This window comes from Lepus europaeus, chromosome 23, assembly GCF_033115175.1.
Source record: "Lepus europaeus isolate LE1 chromosome 23, mLepTim1.pri, whole genome shotgun sequence".
NCBI lineage: Eukaryota > Metazoa > Chordata > Mammalia > Lagomorpha > Leporidae > Lepus > Lepus europaeus.
In genome coordinates, this window is record NC_084849.1 from 19,041,631 (window position 1) to 19,064,298 (window position 22,668).

The 22,668-nt window shown below is 48.3% G+C and overlaps 1 protein-coding gene across 3 annotated transcripts in view; it reads left to right on the forward strand.

Annotated features, from left to right (window-relative positions):
- Window positions 1-22,668, forward strand: part of GRK3 (G protein-coupled receptor kinase 3) — a 135,753-nt gene that overhangs the window by 26,319 nt on the left and 86,766 nt on the right. For 2 of the 3 annotated variants that reach the window (XM_062181953.1, XM_062181954.1), the window contains exon 2: window positions 999-1,075. The exons of the other annotated variant lie outside the window; for it this stretch is intronic. In XM_062181953.1, the coding sequence (XP_062037937.1) occupies window positions 999-1,075 (77 nt within the window). The remainder of the gene's footprint in view (window positions 1-998; window positions 1,076-22,668) is intronic. 3 annotated transcript variants of the gene reach the window in all.

Below are 22,668 nucleotides of genomic sequence, written 5' to 3' on the forward strand. Positions count from 1 at the left end.
TAAAGAATAAAGTAATGGCGGTAAATCGCTGCTCGCTCTCACTGTCAGGGATTGAGAGACTGCGTGTTCCGCCTCCTCACGGGGATGATCCCTGTTGGGCTCACTTGCTGAAGAACCCATCCTTCCCCCACGTTCCTGTCTTGCCACTTCTGTCACAGATCAAGGTTCCACATCTGTGTGGCTCAGTTGATAGGATCCCTGTCCAATTTCATTGATCAGTTTGTTTGTCCTATCTTAATTACTTGAGCTTCGTAATGAGCCCGGTATGTATCTATCTTCAGAAGTGTTTTGACAACTTTTGATCCTGTGTTGTTTCATATACATTTTATGAAGAGCTTATCTGTTTCTATGTTGTGTGGAAAACCTTGTAGCAATGTTGATGGGGGTGATGTTGGGTTTTATAGATACATTTAGGTAGGCTTTGCGTTTGTACAATATTAAATCTTTGTGTTCATTGCTTTAGTGTATCTTTCCGTTTGTTAAAGGCTTCTTTAATATCTCAGTATGATTTTGTAATTTTCCCTGTAGTTCTTGCACATATTTTGCAAGATTGACTTCAGGGTGTTTGATGTTTCTTATTTTCTTACAAGCAAAATCTTTCTTCTAATTATGTTTTCTCATGATTCATTGTTGGTATATAGAAATGTGAGTTTTTGGAATAATCTTATTTCTAGAGAATTTTTGCTTCTGTTTGAGGAAGAAGCTCATTCATTGATTGGCAGAGTTTGGGGGGAGTGTGTGTGTACATGTGTAGGGTTGTCTATGGGGTATGTGTGTGTGTGTGTGTTGGAGAGTGGTGATGTTGAGGGTAGAGTTTCAAAGTCCTTAGGTCCTTGTCTGTAGCTGAGTCTCTACCTGTAAGGTGTGTGTGTGTGGGGGGTGACTCCCAGGAGAGGAGGTAGCAAGTTTCCAGGTGGAGAGAGGGTCTCTCTTCATTTAGGGATGGCTACTCATGGTGCTGCCTATGTTGATAAAAATGTGTCACTCATTTCTTTCAGTATCCGGAGTGTGATGCAGAAGTACCTTCAGGAAAGAAATGAAATAACCTTTGACAAGATTTTCAATCAGAAAATCGGTAAGTCCCGCCCATTGCCCATTCACCTGGCGCCCTGTCATTTCAGTAGTGATGTCCGGTGATAACACAGCGAGTATCAGCACAGCCCCTGGGGCTTTATAGCAAATCTCAGGTACTTAATAGATACTTAATGCTTGCGCGTACTGCTGGTAGTGCATCTTGTGAATAGGCTATTAGGAAACTTACCAGTTTGGATCTGGGTTTTTTCTTTTTAAAGATTTACTTATTTGAAAGGCACAGTTAGAGAGAGGCAGAGAACTTCCATTGCTAGTTCATTCCTCCAGTGGTTGCAGCAGCTGAGACTGGGCCAGGCTGAAGCCAGGAGCCCCCAGATGGGTGGCAGGGACCCAACCACTTGAACCATCATCTGCTGTATCCTGGGGTCTGTATTAGCAGGAAGCTGAGATCAGGAGCCAGAACTTGAACGCAGGCACTGGCTGTAGGGCGCAGGTGTCTTAACCAGTGTGTTGCACTCTAGGCCTGATGCCCTTCCCGGGCTGCCCGTTTGCTATAAGACGAGCAGCTGTAGACACAGGGAGGGGAAGTGACTTGTTCTCATTCCCAGTTCCCCTTCTTTAATCTGATAATTCTGTAAAGACGATTGATAAGGAAACAGTGAGTGTGAAATGTGCCATTGAAGGTTGCTGGGTAAGAACTGGATGGAGTTTTAAAGAATTGTGGGCCCTCTTGATAGACGGTCACGTCAAGGGGAAACTGGTGGGACAGTCTTTGATGCATGTTGTGCTCTGAAATCAGCCAGGCCTGAGGGCAGTCTTCAGTGGACGAGGCCTCCATGATGAGCCGAGAAGCACAGGGGCTGGCAAGGTGGATGACGTAGGAGTGGGCCATTTGGTGCCACGGTTAAGACGTCACGTGGGACGCCCACATTCCCTGTCAGAGTACCGAGTTCGAGTCCTGGCTCTGCTCCTGATTCCAGTTCCCTGCTGTGGCTCACTCTGGGAAGGCAGCAGGTGACGGCTCGAGTACGTGGTTCCTTGCCACCCAAGTGGGAGACCTGGATTGAGTTCTGGACTCCTGGCTTCATCTGGTTCAGCCAGGTATTGCAGGCATTTGGGGAGTGAACCAGTGGATGGAAGATTCATTTATATTCATATTCTCACTCGCCCGCTCTCTCTTTCTCTTTCTCTTCCCTTTAGCCTTTAAAATAAATTTTAAACAAGGGCAGCTGAGGTGCTTTGGCGGGGCAGCTGAGGTGGCCTGTGTGTGCTTCTAGGAGAATGTGGGCGAGCAGCCAGTGGTCCCGCCCCATGCAGGGCCGTGTCGTGCCGAGCCACAGGATTTGGCTGGGGAGCAGATGAGCTAAGAGGGTTTGGCTTTTGTTCTTATCTACACCAGTGCTCTCCTTCGCTTCTGCTTTTGTGCTAAAAGCCAGAACATAAAGCTGTCATGGTAATGAGAGAGAGGAACTCTTGTGTCGTGGGAATTAGTTGCTAGTTAAGAAGTTTTAAATTTATTCTTTGACTTTATCATGATCTGCTTCCCATGGCGTAGAATCAACCCACTGAAAGATGTCGTTCTGGGGCTTTTGCTGTATTCACAGTTTTGCAGCTGTACGGTGTCATTTGAGAGCATTCTCGTCCCCCTGGAAAGAAACTCTGCCCCTCCCCTTTCTCCCTTCTCCTCGGTTCGTGGCGGCCAGGAACCTGCTTTCTGCCTCTGTGGGCCACCCTGCATACGTGGAACCAGACACGGTCCTTTGCATTCGGCATCTCTCAGCCGTGGTGTTTTCCCAGCCTCATGCCGTTTTGCAGCTGAGCGATAGTCCAGCGGCAGGCAGACCACATGGTGTGTTGGCCGAGCTGCCGCTGGGCTCATTTGGGTTGTTTGCACTCCCAGGCTGTGGTGGATGGTGCCACTAGGAAAGGAAAGACTTCCTGGGATCTAAGCAGGTGGCTTCCTACTGTTAAGACACAATGGTAGAGGTTAGAAGCCTGCCTGCCCTGCCCCTCCTTCCAGGGTTCTGAGACAGGAGGAAGACTGAAGACATCTCCTTTGTGCTTCTGCCCCCTGCTCCCTTCTGTAACCCTTTCCTGTCCACCATCGCCACCCCCATTCCTCCCCCGGACACACAGGGCCCCCAAACTTGTCTCCTCCACTGTTTGCCTTAAACCAACGTGACCCTGGCCCCAGGGCCTTTGCCCGAGCCCCTGCCGTTGCTCTGGCCAGGTCAGCTTGCTTCAGCTGTGCAGTCTCTGCCCGAGCGCCCGCTCGCTGCGTGCGAATGGGTCGCGAGCTGTGTCTCACGCTCTTAAGAGAATTGAAAGTTGCTTACACATAAGGAAAGCAGTTCCTTCTCGCCTTCCCTCTGGTTGGCAAACTGGGGGCAGAAACTTGGAAGGTCATGGTCAAAGGCAAGACTAAGCAATCGACTGGGGGAGACGGTGCGGGGTCAGTGGGCTGGACGCAGCTCTGCCTCTCCGTGGCGTCCAGGGCTTGTCCGGCTGGCACCTCTTTTTGCCCTGTAGCATTTTCACTTTCTGTGTAGCGGTAGGGGCCGGGGGTGGGGGAGGGTGGGCCATGGCAGAGGGGAGGGGAGGCGTGCCTTTAGTCAGACTCTGCAGGTCCTCTTCTGCCTTCCTGGTCCAGCACTGTCCTTCCCAGCTGACCTCCCTCTGCTCCACCTGCTCCTCGTGGGACTGGCCCTTCCCCCATCCTCTTCTCTCCCCTCCTCCTTCCTGGAACTCTGTTGTTTCTCTCCCACCCCCAGCCCCTGCCTGTCAACTCCTGTTCTCTCCTGGTTCCATGCAGCTGACCATAGCGGGGCTTGGGGGTTGTCGGCTGTGCAGGCCTCTCGTTTGCTGGCCTCTGAGGCTTTACTGAGATGGTGAGAGATGAGCAGCCCTGTGGGTTCCGCCTGAAGTGGTTGTTATTGCATTAGTTTTTGTTTCGTTCTTTTTTTTTTAAATCTGTGGAAGTGAGGCCAATCATAGTCCTTGCTCCTGGCTGTCATGTGGATTGGCAGGGGGTGGGCTTGGAGCCTTCTGCACAGGGATTGGCTCTCAGCAGATGCTCAGTGAATGGAAGCTCTTAAATGGAATTGATTTTCTGAAATAGTTCTCACCATACACAAAAGTAGGCGAACACAGTGAGCATACACATTTCTCACCGCCTAAATTCACTGTTTTCCAGCATTTTCTCTCCTATCTCCTCTGTGGTTGCTGAAATGCTTTAAAGCTAATCGGCAAATCACACTTAGCTCTGCCCCTATGTGCATCTCTTAAAAAACATGAGTGCTTCTATAACTCCTTCTAGAACGCCAGCGCCTTTATCCCAGCCAATGAGGTTTGTATTGATTCTCGGTATACGCTAATACCCAGTCTCTATTCAAGTATTTCAGATTCAGAACCAGTCTTCTACTCTGCGTTTGGAATCGGGGTGCGAATGTTGGTTCACTGTTAGAACTGGTTAATCCAGAACAGGCCACCCCCTTCATGCACTGGAGGAAATGGGGTACATCATGTCGTAGAGTGTCCCACATTCTGGACTTTTCCATCTGCGACTGCTTGGTGGTCTTTAAATTGCACTTCTGCTCATAGTTCTGATAAGGTGACCACTCTTAACAGCGTGATTAGCTTGAGCCTCGGCTCTTTTGGTGAGAGTGCTTCATAGTCCGTGGCCTATGCCGTGGGCCTCTCAGCAGGAGACGTGGCACAGTGTCCCTGCGTCACCTCTGTCAGGGGTGCCCAGGTGCGTCAGCCATCCGGTCCCTCACCCAGCTGTTAGCTCATCTTCATTTCTGTCATGAATGATCTTTGACTGAATCAGTTATTAGGGAGTTGTAAGCGTTCTCTAAGTGTGTTATTCCTTCTGCATTCTCTAATCTTGCTCACCAGTTAGGGCTGGTATTTAAATCGAGTTTAGGAGTGGGTATTTCGCCTGCTGGTTAAGATACTTGTGTCCCACATCAGAGTCTGACTCTGGCTCTTGATTCCAGGCTCCTACCCATGCAGACGCTGGGATGCAGCAGGAGATGGCTCAAGGAATTAGATTCCTGCCGCCCATGTGGGAGACCTGGATTAAGTTCCTGGGTTTGGGCTCCAGCTCTAGCCAAGCCTCACCTATTGCAGGCACTAGGGGAGTGAACAAGCAGAAGGGAACTGTTTCTTTTTTTTCTGACTCTCAAATTAAAAAATGCCTAATATGTATACACAGCATATATGATGTAGGAGAGATGATATGCATCTTTCGTGTAGCAAAGGCAAGTGGAGTCGGCAGAGTTCTAAGACGAACCGTACGACCTTCACATCCTGGTGCTAGTCCCGGCAGTAAGGTGGTTAGAGAGGCTTTTGTTGATGTGATGAAGGTTGTTGTCTGGGCTGAATCAACTCACACAAACCCTTTCAAGTCATGAGTTCACGGGCAGGTGCTTGGCTCAGGCTTGGGATGCCCGAGTCCCATCTCGGGTTCCCAGCTCTGCTTGTGATCTCAGCGTCCTGCTAATGCACACCCTGGGAGGTGGCGAGCGATGGCTCACGTACTTGGGTCCCCGCCGCCCACAAGAGAGACCCGGATTGAGTGCCCAGCCTGACCCAGCTATGGCTGTTGTGGGTGCTTGGAAAGTGAACCAGTGGATGGAAGATAGTCCTTTGTCTGTCTCTGTCTCTCTGCCCTTTAAGTAAAATGAAAATAAGCACATTAAAAAAATAAAATATGCACCACAGCGTTAATCAGAAAATACTGAAAAGAACAGAGCGGTGGGTCTCCTCCATCTGGTGGCAGTCCCACTCCCAAGTCAGCATCCTGCAGGTGCACCCTTGGGAGGGACTCGTGTTCCCAGCTCCACGGGGCACCTGCCCCACCGACTCCGTGCCATGTTGCTGGCATTGCAGGTGGACAGGGCTGCGCGAGACAGACTCCGAGTGTTCCCCAGGAGCTAAGGAATGTCTCTGGCTGACAGGCACCTTGGTTCTACAGCCACACATGACTGAATTCTGCCATCTTAGTCGGAATTTGGAGGCACTTAGCCTCCCTGCTCCCCCAGCCGGCCCTCCAGATAAGGGGGACTGGTGGCTTCCTTGAGTGAGGCCCAGGCAGAGAACTCGGCTCAGGTCACCTGAGCCTCGCACCTGCAGAGCTGTGAGCTAATGAGCAGGTGCTGTGCAGGTACTGTGCACACAGGGGTTTGTTGTGCAGCGGTACAAAAGTGGCAGAGCAAGGTAAAGCTTAATTCCTGTTCCTAATTGCCCGTGTTCTGGACGGAGAGGTTCTGCCAGCTCCTTCCCTCCTCCTCTGCCTGCTTATCTAGAAATGCTGTCTCCACAGAGATCGTTAGGTAGATTCCAGATTTGCTGTCCGGTAAAATGGCACATTGAAGCGTTGACCCGGTGTCCCCAGCGTGCACGGTTTTAAAGGGCAGCTGGTTTTTGAGGAGACAGTAGAACCAGGGAATCGGTTACAGTTCACGTTCTTTGGTTACTGTTTCCCTTCCGTAAGCTCTGTTGAAATTGTAATTTCCTCATATGCAAGGCGCGGGGGTGGGGAGGAGATGGCCTGTGGTTAATTCCGTCCGTCTGTGGACAATCTACTTAGCTCCTGTACACACCCGCTCCCATTAAAGGGGCATGTTTCAAATTATAAGGGGGCCCCCAAAATAGATGCCGAAGACGTGGATTCTGCAAATGGCCTTACCGTGTGTGAAGGTCATCACAACTAATGTCCTATTACGGCGCATTACAGCCATGGAAGGCGTTTCACTTTGTCACACGACCGGTTCGACTTTGTCTGAAATCACTTGGTGTCTGATAGATGATTTTTGGTAGAAAAAGTCTTTGCAACATTTAACTTTTGTACAACCAGCTTTATTGAGGGGTCTTCAAATGCCAGGATTCAGTGCTGTCGTCAACATTTTCAGATTTTCACCATCTCTTACCTATGGAAGCATAAAACACTTCAAGCCCTAATGTTATACATTAGAAGAAAGATTGGCAGCCTTGTTCATTGGAGTGGATGGAAAAGGTATCTTAAAATCCTGGAATGTTTTCTTTTTTGCTTTGCTTGCTTTCAGTGTTTTTGTATGCTTATGAAAAATTTGTAATAAGCACCTCTGATGTACCTATGTCTCTTTGATTTTTTCTTTTAGGGAATATTTAGAACTTTCTTTTCAAGAAAAGGACTTTGTGAGGTAGCAATTTCAGTTTTACCAGTGTGCTCTTTCCATAGTGACACATACCCGTTTGTTCTCAAAGCCCGTGGCAAGTGGATGAGGGTCCTTGGAAAAGTGCTTGGGCCCTGCACCCCATGGGAGACCAGGAGAAGCACCTGGCTCCTGCCATCGGATCAGCGCGGTGCGCCGGCCGCAGCGCGCCTACCGCGGCGGCCATTGGAGGGTGAACCAACGGCAAAAAGGAAGACCTTTCTCTCTGTCTCTCTCTCTCACTGTCCACTCTGCCTGTCCAAAAAAAACAACTAAAAAAAAAAAAAAGTTCATGGACGCTGCAATGAAAAGATAAGTTTACTGGGAGCCAAGTTCATTGTCTAGGAAGTTCATAGAAAATGCCCATTAGGAGAAAGGTAGGCCCGGATGCCCAATAAAACATGCGCACTGTTTCTAGGTAAATGCCCTTTGAGATCATAACGATGTCTGAGACCAACATAACAAGCAATCAAGAAATTGCAGCGAAACGGAAAAATGGAAAAGGAATAAAAGGTGCCGGGGAAGGAAGGAAGGACAGACGGCCCACGTGTGCTGGTCTTCACGTGAGCCTTTCCTAGCCGTAGGCAGAAAAAGCTCGTGGCTTCCTGGCCAGGTCCTGCCTCTCTGGGAGTTGTGCAGACTTGCTCGTGTGTCATTTTACCTGGCACGTAAACGCTCAGTGCTGTGTGTACTGCGTAGCAAGGCACGGTTTTCTTACACTAATGGCAGCAACTCCCATCAGCCGCGGGAGCAGAAGAGCTCGGGAAAAGTGAAACAGCAGCGATGTGAAAGCTGAGCGATTTGCCAGCCTGCCGTTCTGGGCCTGGGGGCTCACGCACCGGCGTCCCTCTGGGTCCAGTGAGCGGTGGATGTGAAAGGATTGTGTCACCCCAGTAGCTTTTCCGAATTCTTCTTTTTGGACGTGATAATTATGGCTGGAATGATGACTTAAGAAAAAAAAAAGACAGCCGTATGTTCTCATACACCTGGCTTAGCTTTTTCATCCTCCTCCTGTCCCTTGCCCCCTGAACCTCTCAGATGCCCCAGAGTCTGGGAGGCTGTGCTGCAGGGGCCGGTGGCAACGCCCAGCCTGGGCAGACCCTGGCACTAGGTAGGAACTGATACCCAGGCTCTGGTTGAATCCGATGCCAGCTAAGAAGACGGCCTTGCCAGCAGGTTTTTAAGTTAAGAGCTTTTCTCTCTTCGCTGGTGCCTTTGTTCTGTGGGCAGCATTTTTATTAGGAAACCCAAGTGGAGACGGAGGGATCTGCGACCCTCATTTCCCCAGGTCTCCCTTACCAGGGCTGCCTGTGGCTGCCTTGCCTTTTCAATTGAAAATCCAATTAGCTGTGCTTAGTCAAGTGTTTATCTCTGCCATTTGAAAGCTTACATGGATCTTTAACTCTTTCCCTTGCTGCACGTCTCCACCAAGGCGTGGATAAGCCAAGCGGAATTGAATGGGGCCACAGGGGTTTTCTTCTCTGATTTCTTTCTGGTTGCTCTCAGCTGGAGAAAGTTCCACCGAGAGGTCAGGATGGGAGCATTTCTCAGGGGAGGGGACCTCATGTGACAGAGGTAGAAACAAAAGGAAAAAAAAAAAAAAACAACCCAAAGATGGCAGCTGGTTCTCAGTTAAGATTTCCCCCCCACGCCAGAAGGCCGAGGCGAGGTTGAGTTGAGGACAGAAGGCGACGCGGTTGTTCCTGCTGCTGGCATTAAGGTCCCTGGGCTTGCGCCGTGGCTGCTTGCAGGAATAGCCTCACGCCGCCTTGTGTGCCTGCCCGTGCTCTTACAGCAGCGTGGAGCCAAGCACCTCGTTCCCACCCTGATAGCTCTCTGCTGGCTGATGGACAGAAGAGATTGTCTGGGTGTGGGTCAGGGGAGAAATCCCAAGGCAAGCCTGGGCAGGGAGAGTCAGCCAGTCCCTCACAGAGACTATTTATAACATTTGGAGCACAAGAGAGAAACTAGGACACCTTTTTAAAGAAGCAAACGTTTTTACCTTGGAAGATGCGTTTGCTCTCCCAAGAAAGATTTTTCTTGGAAATGTTCATTGCCTTGAGTGTGGCTGAAAGATTAACCCTAAGAGCAACCATTGTCGGGTCGGCGTCTGGACCGGTGATCAAGACGCTAAGTAAAGATCAGAGGGCCTGGGGTCCGTTGCCGATGGCAGCCCCTGACTCCAGCATCCTGCTATGGCAGACCCTGGGGGGCAGTGGTGACACCTTCCTCTGGTGCTGGGTTTCTGCCGACTGTGTGACAAACCTGGATGGAGTTCCCAGCTCCTGGCTTTGACCTGCCTAGTCAGAGCCAGTGTAGCATTTGGGGAGTGAACCAGCAGCTACCAGATCTGTCACTCTGTGTGCCTCTCAAATAAATATAAAAACTTAATTAGGATCATGTTAAATTTGGAATTAATTTAAATAGGTATCTTGATACCTATTTGAATATAAGTGGTCTGAATATTCTGAGTAAATGACAGAGATCATTAATTTGGTTAAAACTCCCTGTCTCAGCCATCTCCTGCCTATTACAGACCCACTTCAAATACGGACACACTTGAAAAATAACTCAGTTGGGGGTTGGCGTTGCGGCACAGCGAGTAAAGCCACCACTTGTGGCGCAGGCAGGCCACATGGGCGCCAGTTCGAGTCCCAGCCGCTCCAGTTCCGATCCAGCTCCCTGCTGATGTGCCTAGGAAAGCAGTGGGTGATAGCCACAAATATGGAGAAGGCTAGGATGTCTATGTCAGTGTTTTTTTTTTTATTTTTTTTTTTTATTTGACAGAGTTATAGACAGTGAGAGAGAGAGAAAGGTCTTCCTTCTGTTGGTTCACTCCTCAAATAGCTGCCACGGCTGGCACCACGCCAATCCAAAGCCAGGAACCAGGTGCTTCCTCCTGGTCTCCCATGTGGCTGCAGGGGCCCAAACACCTGGGCCATGCTCCACTGTCCTCCTGGGCCACTGTAGAGAGCTGGACTGGAAGAGGAGCAACTGGGACAGAACTGGCGCCCATATGGGGTGCCGACGCTGCAGGCGGAGGATTAGCCAAGTGAGCCACAGTGCCGGCCCCTGTGTCAGTGTTTTCTGAGCAGTATGTCACTCAGGAAAAGGACATCCCCATCCGTCCAAGAGTCAGTTCCTCACACAACACAGCAGCTGGAAGGGGTGTGCTACTGGGTGTTTCCCAGAGAGAAGTGACCGTGTGTGTTCGCGAGACGGCGCGGCGTGCAAATGTCCACAGCAGTCTGTTTCTCATAACTGCCCCGATGGGAAACCAGCTGTGTCCGGGAACAAGCGGACTGTGTGAGGTGCGCGCAGTGGGAATGTGTTCCGTACGGGCAGGTCCCAGGACCCTCGACGGATGTGAGCGGCTGGGATCCCACGCTGTGCTCTGTGTGTTCCTGCACACGCCTGTGGTGAGGTTTGCGTTTTGAATCGGGCACGGCGAGAGATGGACAGCCGTGACTGACAGTGCGGTAGGACCGGGATGACAGGGTGCTGGCAGAACCGTTAACGTGAATGTGTTCTGTGTCTCGCTAAGCAGCCGCTGTGCTGTAATGTTGGACTGTGGTTGACCACAAGTAACAGCAAACCACAGAAAGCAAAACTCTGGATAAAAGGACACGATTATGATTGAGGGGAATGAATAATTCCTATAAAGTACTCTCCCTTAGATTATTTATAAGAGAAACCAGCTTACTTACTGAAAGGCAAAACGTTGAGACAGAGCGGCCCAGCGGCCGTGATGGAGTGGGTGTCCTCTGACCCCAGCCGGCAGGCCGCTGGACAGGGATTTGGCCTTGGACTTGACTTGCTGCTGTCCATCTCCTGCATCCTCATTTGTGCCCTCCCTTGAGTAACCTCTGCCCCTCCGCACTGCCAGAGCTCTGCCTGTTTCATTTCTAGCTGTTCAGTCACTAAGTCTTACTAGTGATCATTTCTAATGCCACATGCCCTCGCCCCCATTAGAACAAATCCAAAGCCTCACTAATTATCTCTCCTCTTGGCAGGAACCCAAGCTGAGAGACCAGCATGAAAGCACACGCGTGCACTTACGCCCATGCACACGTACAGATGGGCGCTCACACACACACACACACACACACCTGGCTCCCTTTCCCCCCTCCCCCCTGGCTGTTCCTACAGCATCCAGGATCCCAAGCTCTGGCACCACGTTGGTGTGTCTGTGTCTGGTCCCCGCTGCAGTGTCACTTCCCGTGTCGCCACCACCCCTCGGCTTATGCCGTCATTTACTTTTGGGGTCTCCCCAACTAGCTGCCCAGCTCAAACTTTGCTTTCTCCGTTTTCCAACTCCTGTGCCGTAATCTGAAAACACAGCATCCTCCCTCCGGGCTCGTGTTCTGAGCCTGCCTGAAGCCCCTGCTGTGGGGTGGAGGCCCGCTTGTCACCAGCGTGCGAGTCCCAGAACCCACGCCCACTGTGCGTCTCATGCTCCTCTCGCCTTCGCCTGCCATCACACTCTGCCTCCCCACACATCCTACCCTCCTGGGTTCACCACTTCTTCTTCTTCTTCTTCTTCTTCTTCTTCTTCTTCTTCTTCTTCTTCTTCTTCTTTTATTTTTTAAAGATTTACTTATTTATTTGAAAGTCAGAGTTACAGGGGGAGACAGAGAAAGAGCTCTCCATGTGCAGGTTCACTCCCCAGATGGCTGGCGCTGGGTTCCCCACCTTTTATCCCATGCTTTGGTTAAAGACAAAGTTTGCTTACCCCCCTCCCCCACCACCCCCAGTTCTGACTGTAAATCGCCTCTCTCCTCACACCCCGCTGTGCTCACTGTCTCAGTGCTCACTGGACGCTGGCGGGGGATTCTGTGGTGTGCTCTCCCTAACTGGAAAGAGCGTAACTTTGTTGAGAAGATAACGTGTCTCCCGCTGTTGCTCCTGGTAGTTCTCATGTGAGCAGGGAGGCAGAGGAGTTGACACCGCCCCCCCCCCCCCGCCCTTTCAGTATGATGATTCCAGCTGCCATTGGTGTAGAACTCTGAACTGTAGCATTTGTTGAAAAGACTACATAGATCGAGAGTCCCTTATTCGAAATGCTTGGGACCAGAAGTGCTCTATATTTTCGTGCATTCTGGAATGTTTGAATGTAGTAATGAGGTACCTCGGGGGTGAGACCTAAAACTAAACAGGAAATTTATTTCTGTTTCATGTACACTTACACACATAGTCTGAAATTTATTTTTTCCCAAAGAAAAAATTTCATAAGTACAAATTTCGTAAGTACAACTTCAGGAATAAAGTTGTTCTTCCCACCACACCCATCTTCCCACCCACACTCCCCCCCCTCCTCCCCCCTCTCCCCTTCCCAGTCCCAGTCTCCATTAAGATTCATTTTCAATTAACTTTGTACACAGAAGACCAACTCTATACTAAGAAAAGATTTCAACAATTTGCACATACACACACAAAAAAAGCAGAACCAATTTTACAGTTAACGCTCATAATACAACTTATTAAGGACACAGGTCCTGTCTGGGGAGTTAGTGCACAGTGACTCCTGTTGTTAATTTAGTAATTAACACTCTTATGTATGACATCAGTGACCACCCGAGGCTCTTGACATGAGCTGCCTAGGCTATGGGAGCCTTTTGAATCCACAAACTCCGTCAGTATTTAGACCAGGCCATAAACAAAGTGGAAGTTCTCTCCTCCCTTCAGAGAAAAGCGCATCTTTTTTTGATGGTCACTTTTGAAATTCACTTTACACGATGTAAGAGTAATTTCATAACATAAACAAAGTTTTGTGGCGTGGAATTTTCCACTTGCAGTGTCATGTCAGCACTCAAGAGCTTTTGGATTTGGGAGCATGTTGCATTTCGGATTGGGATTGCCCTGCTTTTGTTTGTATGTGGTGTGGTCATTGTGAGGACGGCTGCGTAGGTAATAGTCCATGCAGTCTCCTCCCTGATCTTGCTGTAGAACCCATGGGTGTCTGTGCACTGTGCGCGGCAGGGGGAGGGGGAGACGATGGGATGAGTATCTCTGGAGATGCAGAGATCCTGTGGGTTGCTTTGAGTGCATCGGTCATGGGATAGCAGCTGTCAGTTGGCCTGTCCTTGTACAGAGACCAGAGCAAGTATTCATGGATAAAGCCTATGATACTTCCCGTGGAGACGTGCCCACTGCACGGTGGTGTAAGACATGGGTGTAACTCCCTGAGCAAACTCCTGCTAAAGGTGTCCACAGATTACTCTGTGACTTTGAAAAATACCCGTGGTGTTTAATTGACAGGTGGTTGTATTCAGCTGGTTGTAAGTTAAAATGAACTTGGGGGAATAAACCATCACAGAAACTCTGCCCTTGCACCACTAGGTCATCGTTTGCTCTCCATTAGACTTCTCACTGACGGTGAAAAGCAGGCCCGGCCGTGACTGTTTGAGGTAGCACAGCACCAGCTGTGGGCGTGGAGATCAGCCTCCAGTTGGGATTGGCCTTTGTGCCTCAGTGCACCTGCTGGTGTCACACTAGGAAGGCTTCAGTCTCGCAGGTCTCGGAGACTTTTCATAACGTCTTCATGTTCCAATAGGAATATTCAGGGATTGGGGTAAGCAGGTACTATTGCTGTACAGGTGTCAACACTAAGTACCTATTTTAGGTTGAGTTGGGGGGTGGGTGGGCCATCTGGGGACAGGTGTGGCGGGTGAGAGTCCTGTCACAGAGAACCTCGGGCACGAATTCATAGAACCAATTCAGGAGAAGGCGCCCCTCTTCCCGAATCCGCAGAGCTGGGTTCTCAAGCCGAGGTTTTACTCTCTACAGAACAGTTGCCCACTTACATTACGATCCGTTCGCCAGCAGGCTTGCTGGCATTTGGACACTTTCAGCAAACGCTGAGTGCAGTGTAACCGATGAACAACCAGTGTCGGGGTTGCCTGCTGGCTGAGGTCCACACTCCCAGCATGCAGAGCACCCACGCACCTTGCACCCCTCCCCCAGACTGCAGTCTCGCGCAGTCTCAGTGCAAGATTCCTGCCCGTGAGCACTCACTCATACCTTCTCCCTCCTGAGTCCCCCACAGCACATTGGCTTCTCCATGTCTGGTGGGCATTTCACTCCTTCCAGAAATGATCTGTGACTGTCCCACAGCCACACTGATTTTCTCTGCCATTTCGCAGATGTCAACTGAGCTGATTAAGTCCTAACCCTTGTGCTAGGGACTAGAAAGAGAAACAGGAGCCCACCACTTCCTGCTTGTAGCCCATGGCCTGTTGCGGGAGGCAGGTGGGTTAACAGCAGCCACTCATTACGCGAGGAAAGAGGGGCCTCTTTGGTTCACAGGATGCAAGATGTCCACTCCAAAGGCCAGTGTTGTGTTGGAGAAACGCTAGGTGGATTCCCATCAACGCCAGGAACCAGGAACGTGACAAGGAGCCAGAAATGCACATAGGCGTGCCCCAGTGGGGCCAGGGTCTACCCGACCAAGTAGCTGAGACGTGGAGAGCCAGCAGGATTCTCTGAGCAACAATGCTGACTCACACAGAAAAGCCCTAGAAACTTCTAAGCCAAAGACCCAGAACCCAGGATGAAAATGGGCAAAGGCTATTGAACAGGAAAAACCAAAGGAGCTTAAGATTTTCCGCCATATTCAAAAGTAAGACAAACACAAATTCAGTTACATCTTAATATTTTATTTCTCTTATCTGAGAGTGAGAAATAGCTCCTATCTGCTGGTTTCCTCCTCCAAATGCCTACAACAGTCTGTGTTGGACCAGGTAGAAGCCAGGAGCTGGGAAATACGTCTGGGTCTCCCATGTGCATGGCAGGGACCCAGATACTTAAACCTGCATCACCTGATGTATTCTAGGGCATGCATTAGCAGGAAGCTGGAATCTGGATTGGAGCCGAAACTCGAACTCGGGCCTTCAGGTACGGGATGGGGGTGTCCCTGGCAGCGTCTTAACCTCTGCCCCGGATGTGGGGGTCTTTCAGAGTTTACTGCTATAAGGACTGCTGGGTAAAGTGATTTCCCAGCTTGTATGGAAGGGCTGCGGATGGTGGGTGAGAAGAGAGGGCGTTGACAAAGGAGTACCTCGATGATGGGAGGCGGAGGGGGACACAGGTAAACAGGGCACGTGGAGCTAGGCCTACCTGAACCAGGCTGTGGCGGCCAGCAGGTGGAGAGCCCGCTGCTGGGCGCAGGGGCGGTGTGGGGCAGAGCCCTGGAGGCTGCAGCACGCGTGAAGGCAGCTGGGACTCACCCCGCGTCCTCTGCAGCACCAGTGAAAGGTCGGAACGCAGGGTGGGGGCGTGATCGGATCTTGACCCGTTACCTCCCATCGTCCTGTGGGAGAGGACGCCTGTGGACACTTAGGGTGACAATAAATATGCCACTTGTGTTAACTTTGAAGAAAACATGTCGCTGAAATATTTGCAGAACTGGACAATTGGGACTTAAAGCTGGACAGTTAAGTGTTATCTTTGTAGGTGTGCATCTCCCATCAGTATAACTGATTCGTGAACCCCTTCACCTTATACTTAGAGTATCACACCATAGATCCCTGAGGACACATCGCAAAGTTGGTGGAAAATGGATCGTGAGATAATTTTGTTACAAACTGTGCTTAAATCCAGGCATCAAAGGGGCTTCAGAAAGCTAATGAACAATGCGTATTATGAAAAAAACTGCATGTACTTAATTTTTTTTGCACCAAGTAAATTTACTTTTTTTTTTTTTAAAAGGATTTATTTATCTCAAAGGTTGAGGGGTGGGTGAAGAGAGAGAGATGTATCAATCTTCCACCTGCTGATTCACTCCCCAGATAGCCTCAATGGCTGGGCCTGGGTCAGTCCGAAGCCAGGAGCTTCTTCCTGGTCTCCCATGGGTGCAGGGGCCCAAGCACTTGCGTAATCTTCAGCTGCTTTCCCAGGCGCATTAACAGGGAGCTGGATTGGAAGTGGAGCAGTGATTTTCAAACTGGTGCTCACATGGGATGCTGGCGCTGCAGGTGGCGATTTAACTCACTCTGCCGCAACACTGGCCTCTAAACTTAGCTTTTTAAATCCATTTCCATGCACTTTTTGAAGTACCCTTGCACAAAAGTGTCTCTAAAAATCAACCGACTAAACTCCTACTGAAATGGAACACACATATCCAAAGTGCTCCAATCCTGAGTTCAAAGCCTCCTGAATTATCACACAGCGGACACGTGTGTCAGTCGGCTGGTCTTGCTCTCTTGTTTCCTTTCTTGTTAAAGTCATGGTTAGACTACACTCCACTCCTCGCCCTGTGTTGTCCGGGCCTTGTTTGAGCTGTACATTGACACCCTAACTTCCCTAAGACTGATTTTAGTAATAGCTGTGAGAGACAGCTTCTGGAAATAAAAGTCACATGGCCTATTTCAGTAGTGCTTCTAATTCATTTTAAATTACTTAAAATATATCTTTAATTGTGTGTTTTTGCCACCATCTGTGCACAGAACTGCGGTAAATGAAACAATTGAGCATGATCTAGAAAGAACATTGGCATGGCGGTGTGGCCAGGAGATTGTAACTTTCCTGTCACCACATAATAAAACCGTTTTGAAAGACCGAGAGTAACTCCACTCTGGGAAGGCTCTCAATAGGATTTTCTTGCCACTGTGTTCTCATATTTCCCTCCCGAGTTCCTTTGTTTGCCTCCCAGTGAAGGGCCAGTTGCTTGGAACATTCCATGAATTTTTCTCTGGCCACATTCATTGCCATTCGTGCTTCTGTCTGTTGGAGTCTTAGCATTCAGGGCTCCCAGTCTCGCCATTATCTGAATGAATGCTCCCATTAATCAGTCTAAGAATATTTGATTGACGCTTTGGAAGAACATGTATGTGCTGGGTTTAAGGAGGGGGCAGGGGTGGGTAACTTGAATTTCAGAAGAGAATGAGCGCTTACCATAGGCCCAAATTATCTTTCATTTATGATTTTTTTCTTCTGTAAAGCTTTAGGAAGGGAAACCTCATGAATCGTGCAGTTATTATGTCAGAAAATTAAACAGCAAAATCTCCAGTTTTTTTGAGTGAAAAAAGCATATTTAAGATTTACATGAAATGGAATAATATTAACTAAATACTCCCTTCTATTTGTATTTCTTTGCTCCTTGGAAGAAATGAAAGGGAATTATGTCTTGGGAATACATAATAATATTCAGCCAGGAGGGCTATGATGTCTTATAAGAGTTTTCAATTTTTTTTTTGCATTGTGAGTTTGTGTTCTATTTGTTATTGGAGATTATTTTCACTTGTATAGAACATGGGCTGTTCGGGACATGTCAGAGTGGCTGTTGATAACCTCTGCGTTAACGAGAACCTTTCTAGTTACTTGTGTTAGTGTGGTGCCGATGTGCGTGAATAGGTTTACCTTCCACATGAACTTGTGCTTTATGAGAAACTTCCCGCAGATACCAAGGACTCTGTAAGCGCTGGCTTCTCGAAACTTCAGCTCCCAGTTGGTGGCTCACTTTGAGCCAGTGTAGAGGAACGTGTGGTGAGCCTTTTTCCTGGCTCAGTTATATGCACCCCTTCTTTTCTTTCTGATTTCGTGCTATTGAAGTGTAATGTAAATAAACCTCACCAGAATTTTGGGTTTTGACATAAGCATCAAGTGTGCAACTACTAGCAAAATCAAGATACAGAGAGTCCATCACCTCTCAAAACTTCCTAGTACCAGTTCATAGTCAACAGTTGCCCTACACCCACCCCCTAGCAACCACTCATCTATTTCATCGTCCTGTGCTTCCTCCTGTGCCAGAGTGACACAGAGGGGACTTCACAAAGTTCGTGGAAAATGGAATTGAAAGATGTTTATTGGGCCTGGCACCGTGGCGTAGTGTGTAAGACCACGGCCTGCAGTGTGATGAGCATCCCATGTGGGCACCAGTTTGTGTCCTCTCTGTCCCACTTCCCATCCAGCTCTCTGCTATTTCTTGGGAAAAGTGGCAGCAGGTGGCTCAGGTGCTTGGGCTCGTGCCACCCACGTGAGAGACCTGCAGGAAGCTCCTGGCCTCCGCCTGGCCCAACCGTGGCCTTTGTGGGCCTCCATGGGGTGAGCCAGTGGATGGAGGATTTCTCTCTCTCTCTCTCTTTGTAACTCTGACTTTCAAATCAATCAATCTTAAGGATGTAAATTTTGGTGCAGAAATTTTTTCAAAGTCTGTGCCTAGTGTTCCAGAATGAACACATTCTAGGAATGTTATTCATTTACTGTTTATTTAAGAGGCAGAGAAGCACACAGAGAAAGAACTCGCGTCCTCTGGCTCATTTCGCAGATGCCCGTAATGGCTGGTGTTGGGCCAGGGCCAGGAGCCAGGAGCTCACATCTAGGTCTCCCACCTGGGCGGGAGGAGCTCAGTGTCTGGAGCCATCGCCGCTGCCTCCCAGGGTCTGCACTGGCAAGAGGTGGGACCAGGAGCTGGAGCTGGCCCCGAGAGCCGGCACGCTGGGATGTGATGTGGGTGTTGTATCAGGCTCCTTCACCACTAGGCCAAATGCCCACCTCTCAGCCACTTCTTGAAGACTTCCCTCCTGGAGGTGAAATTCGTCAGCCTGTAGCCTGTGGCGTCTGGTTTCGTGCTTGTCTCGAGGGTTGTGTGGGTAGAGGTGCGCCACGTGCAGCTGCATCCCAGATGGCCTGTCCCTCCCCGAAGGGCGTCTGGGCCCTCTCCAGTTGTGGATGTTGGATATGGAAGCCCTGGTGGCGTCTGGGCTCGGCTTTCTCTGCGATGACAAGGACGCAGGGTTGTTTTCTTCCCGTCTGGTGACCACTTAGCAGCGGTGTCCTTGGCCAGAATGGCAAACACGCGTCTGACTTTACAGAAAGTGCTTTCCCAAAGAGGCTGTGCCGGCTGTGTCTCGGCCAGTGCTCCCCAACGCCCCTTCTCTTTTTCTTTTCTGGTAAATACAGAGTGGTTTCTCATTGTGGTTTTAATCCATTTTCCTAATGGCCAACGAGTCTGAACATCTAGTCATGTGCTTATTTGACATTTTTATATCTTCTTTGGTGAAAGTGTTCAAAAAAAATTTAGAGCAGATTTTTGGTATTGTTATTATTGAGTTTTGAGCGTTCTTCATATATGTTGGCACTAGTCATTTATCAGGTTTATATTTCTCAAACGTTTATTCCGAATATGTGGCTTGTCTTTGCATTTTCATTAAGTCTGAGGTTCAGTTTGTCAATTTTTTTTTCCTTTTACAGACCATGCTGGGTCTTAATGATCTTTGCTTAATCTGAGGTGTCACAGATTTTCTTGTCTGCTTTTTTCTCTAAAAATTTTGTAATTTGGAGATTTACACTTAGGTCTGTGATCCATTTCAAGTTAACTTTAATTTGGTTAGTTAATGTTGCATGCTTTTGTATACAGGTGGTCAACTATGCCAGCATCATCTGTTGAAAAGACTTGCTTCTCTCTGGATTACCCTTGAACCTCGGTCAAACCCTTCTGATCGGGGGTGTGTGCGTCTACTTCCGAACTCCATTCTGTCCCGTTGGTCTGTGTGTCTGTCCTCTTCTTCATAGGAACACTGCCTGGTTACCCCAGCTTTCTATCTTGGTTCTTCTTCTTCTTTTATCATATACATTTTAGAATCAGTTTATTGGTTTTTTGTTATACAGAAAAATGCCAACTGGATTTTTGACTGGGAGCACGTTAAGTCTATAGAGTTGATTTGGGGAGAATTGACCTCATAACAACATCAAGTCTTCCAATCCAGGAACATGGTCGTTTTCTTTGCTTATTTGATTCCTTGATTTTGTACATCAGTAGTTTGAAATTTTCAGCATACAAATCATGCATATATCTGGTTAGATTTATTCCCTATGTTTTTTTTTTTTTGGTGTTACAAATTTTCCATCTTTCACATTTAAATTTATCATTTTTCATTGCTAGTATAGAGAAAAACTTTACCAGCATTGGGTGTGTACATGAAACATATGAATAGATCTGTTTAACCTATTGATTTCTCAAATAAATTGTAATATATTATCATATATAATATATATTATGCCATATTAGTTTATCATCTGTTAGCAAAAAAAGATTGAGTCTAATATTTTAAGACAATAATTAAAGTAGTTCATCTTCATGTGTTTTTTAATGCTTTTGGAGCAACTTTTGAAACTTTGTAAGAAAATGCATTAAAAATAAGTTGGTTACTAGGGTTTTTGTTACTCCATACAACATAGTTATGCAAACATTGCCCATCTGCTCTTTATATAATTTAATTTTTATTCTGGTACCATCATGTCACTGACTTCCTGTCTGGATGCTTGTCCCTAGGGTTTTTCTGTTTATTTGTTTAAAGATTTGTTGTGTTTATGTAAAGAGTAACAAGGAAGGGGGGTGGGGGGAGAAATGGTCTGTCTCCTGGTTTGTTCCCCCAGTGACTCAAATGGCCAGGGCTGGGCCAGATCAAAGTCAGGAGCCTGGAACACCACCTGGGGTCCCCGATGTGGGTGCAGGGGCCCAAGCACTCGGGCCATCTTCCACTGCTTTCCCAGGTGAATAGCAGGAAGCTGGGTAGGAAGTGGAGCAACCAAGACTCAAACTGGTGCTCTGGTATGGGATGGCAGCGTTGCAGGTGGTGGCTTAACCTGCTGCCCCACAGTGCTGGTCCCAGTGCCCAGCTGTTAAAGTCCTCCACCACACAGCTTGCTTCTGTCCATTTCATCTTCTTCTCCTTGACCTCATGATTATTAGTTTTTTAACCATCATTCCATAACTTAATACTTTTTTTTAATGATCCATTTTATTTATTTGAAAGGCAGAGTAACAGAGGCAGGGAGAGACAGTTCACTTCCCTAAGTGGCCCCAGTGACTGGGGTGGGCTCCACCAAAACCAGGAGCTCCCCCCAGGTCTCCCATGTGGGCGGCAGGTGCCCAACGCTCTTGGGCCGTCTTCCCGTGCTTCCCAGGCTCTCTGCTGCACCACAGTGCTGGCCCCTACAATGTGATTATTTTCACTCAGATTTTGTTTAGAGAAGTTGAAGTTTGTTGAAATTCTGGAGATGAATCCAAGTCCTTTTTTTATGAAAAAAAAAAAAAAGTTATGAATGTACTGGTTTTAGAAAAACCCAGCGCTGCTTTTGTTGGTTTGTTTGTGTGGAGAGTGAAGGTGCCGGTCTGACGCATGTGCTGCCTGTCCTGGCTGAGGCGCTTCTGGTACAAGGCCTCCTAAACATTGCGTGGAAAATGCCATTGAAAAGTAAGTTTATTTTGGTGTGAAACAAACGAAGGAAACCATGTGAGGCTTATTAATGATGTGCATTTTCCTTGATTCTTTTGAAGCCTCCTCTTGTGGTTGGCGGGGCTGTCTCGGGCCATGGGTTGTGATCTGGGATGACAATGGGCGGGCAAGTTGTTTTGCGGTGACAGAAGGGATTGAAGATGATTTCTGATAAGATGGGAGTTGGTATGCTGTCTTGGTGTAGTATTTTCTAGAAATTAGGGGAATGCTGTGAACATAAATGACCATCTATAAATCGGTAGGGAAAATATTTTAGGGGCTGGCACTGTGGCGTAGCGGGTAAAGCCGCCACCTGCAGTGCTAGCATCCCAGCTCTCTGCTATGGCCTGGGAAAGCAGTAAAAGATGACCCAAGTCCTTGGGCCCCTGCACCCGTGTGGGAGACCCTGAAGAAGCTCCAGGCTCCTGGCTTCGGATTGGCACAGCTCCAGGTGTTGTGGCCAATTGGGGAGTGAACAAATGGATGAAAGACCTCTTTCTCTCTCTCTCTACCTCTCCTTCTCTCTCTGTGTAACTCTGACTTTAAAATAAATAAATAAATAAATCTTTAAAAAATATTTTAGAAAACTCTTTGAACAGGTAACTTTAATTTACTACATGAAAGCATCCACCCCACCCAATGAAATTTCATTATTAGTGGCTCTTAAAAGCGCTTCTGTAGTTGAATTCTAAGAGCGTTTCCATTATATTGTTTGTTCAAGAATTTAAAGTGATGTGAGTTTTTTTTTTTTTTATCTGCAGTGTAAAACTGTTGTTTTTAAGTGGGTAGATAAATTAATTAATTGTCAAAGGAATAATTATTTGAAAAGCCAGGTTGACAGAAATCATTTCTGTTAGTCACATGAAGTTTTTTTTAAAATATATTTATTTATTTGAAAGTCAGAGTTACAGAGAGGCAGAGGCAGAGGCAGAGAGAGAGAGAGGAGAGGGAGGTCTTCCATTCGCTGGTTCACTCACCAAATGGCCAGAGCTGTGCTGATCCAAAGCCAGGAGCCAGGAGCTTCTTCCAGGTCTCCCACGCAGTGCAGGGGCCCAAGGACTTGGGCCATCTTCTACTGCTTTCCCAGGACATAGCAGAGAGCTGGATCAGAAGTGGAGCAGCTGGGACTCGAACCAGCACCCATACGGGATGTTGGCACTGCAGGCAGCGGCTTTACCTGCTATGTCACAGCGCTGGCCCCTACATGAAGTTTTTACTTAAAA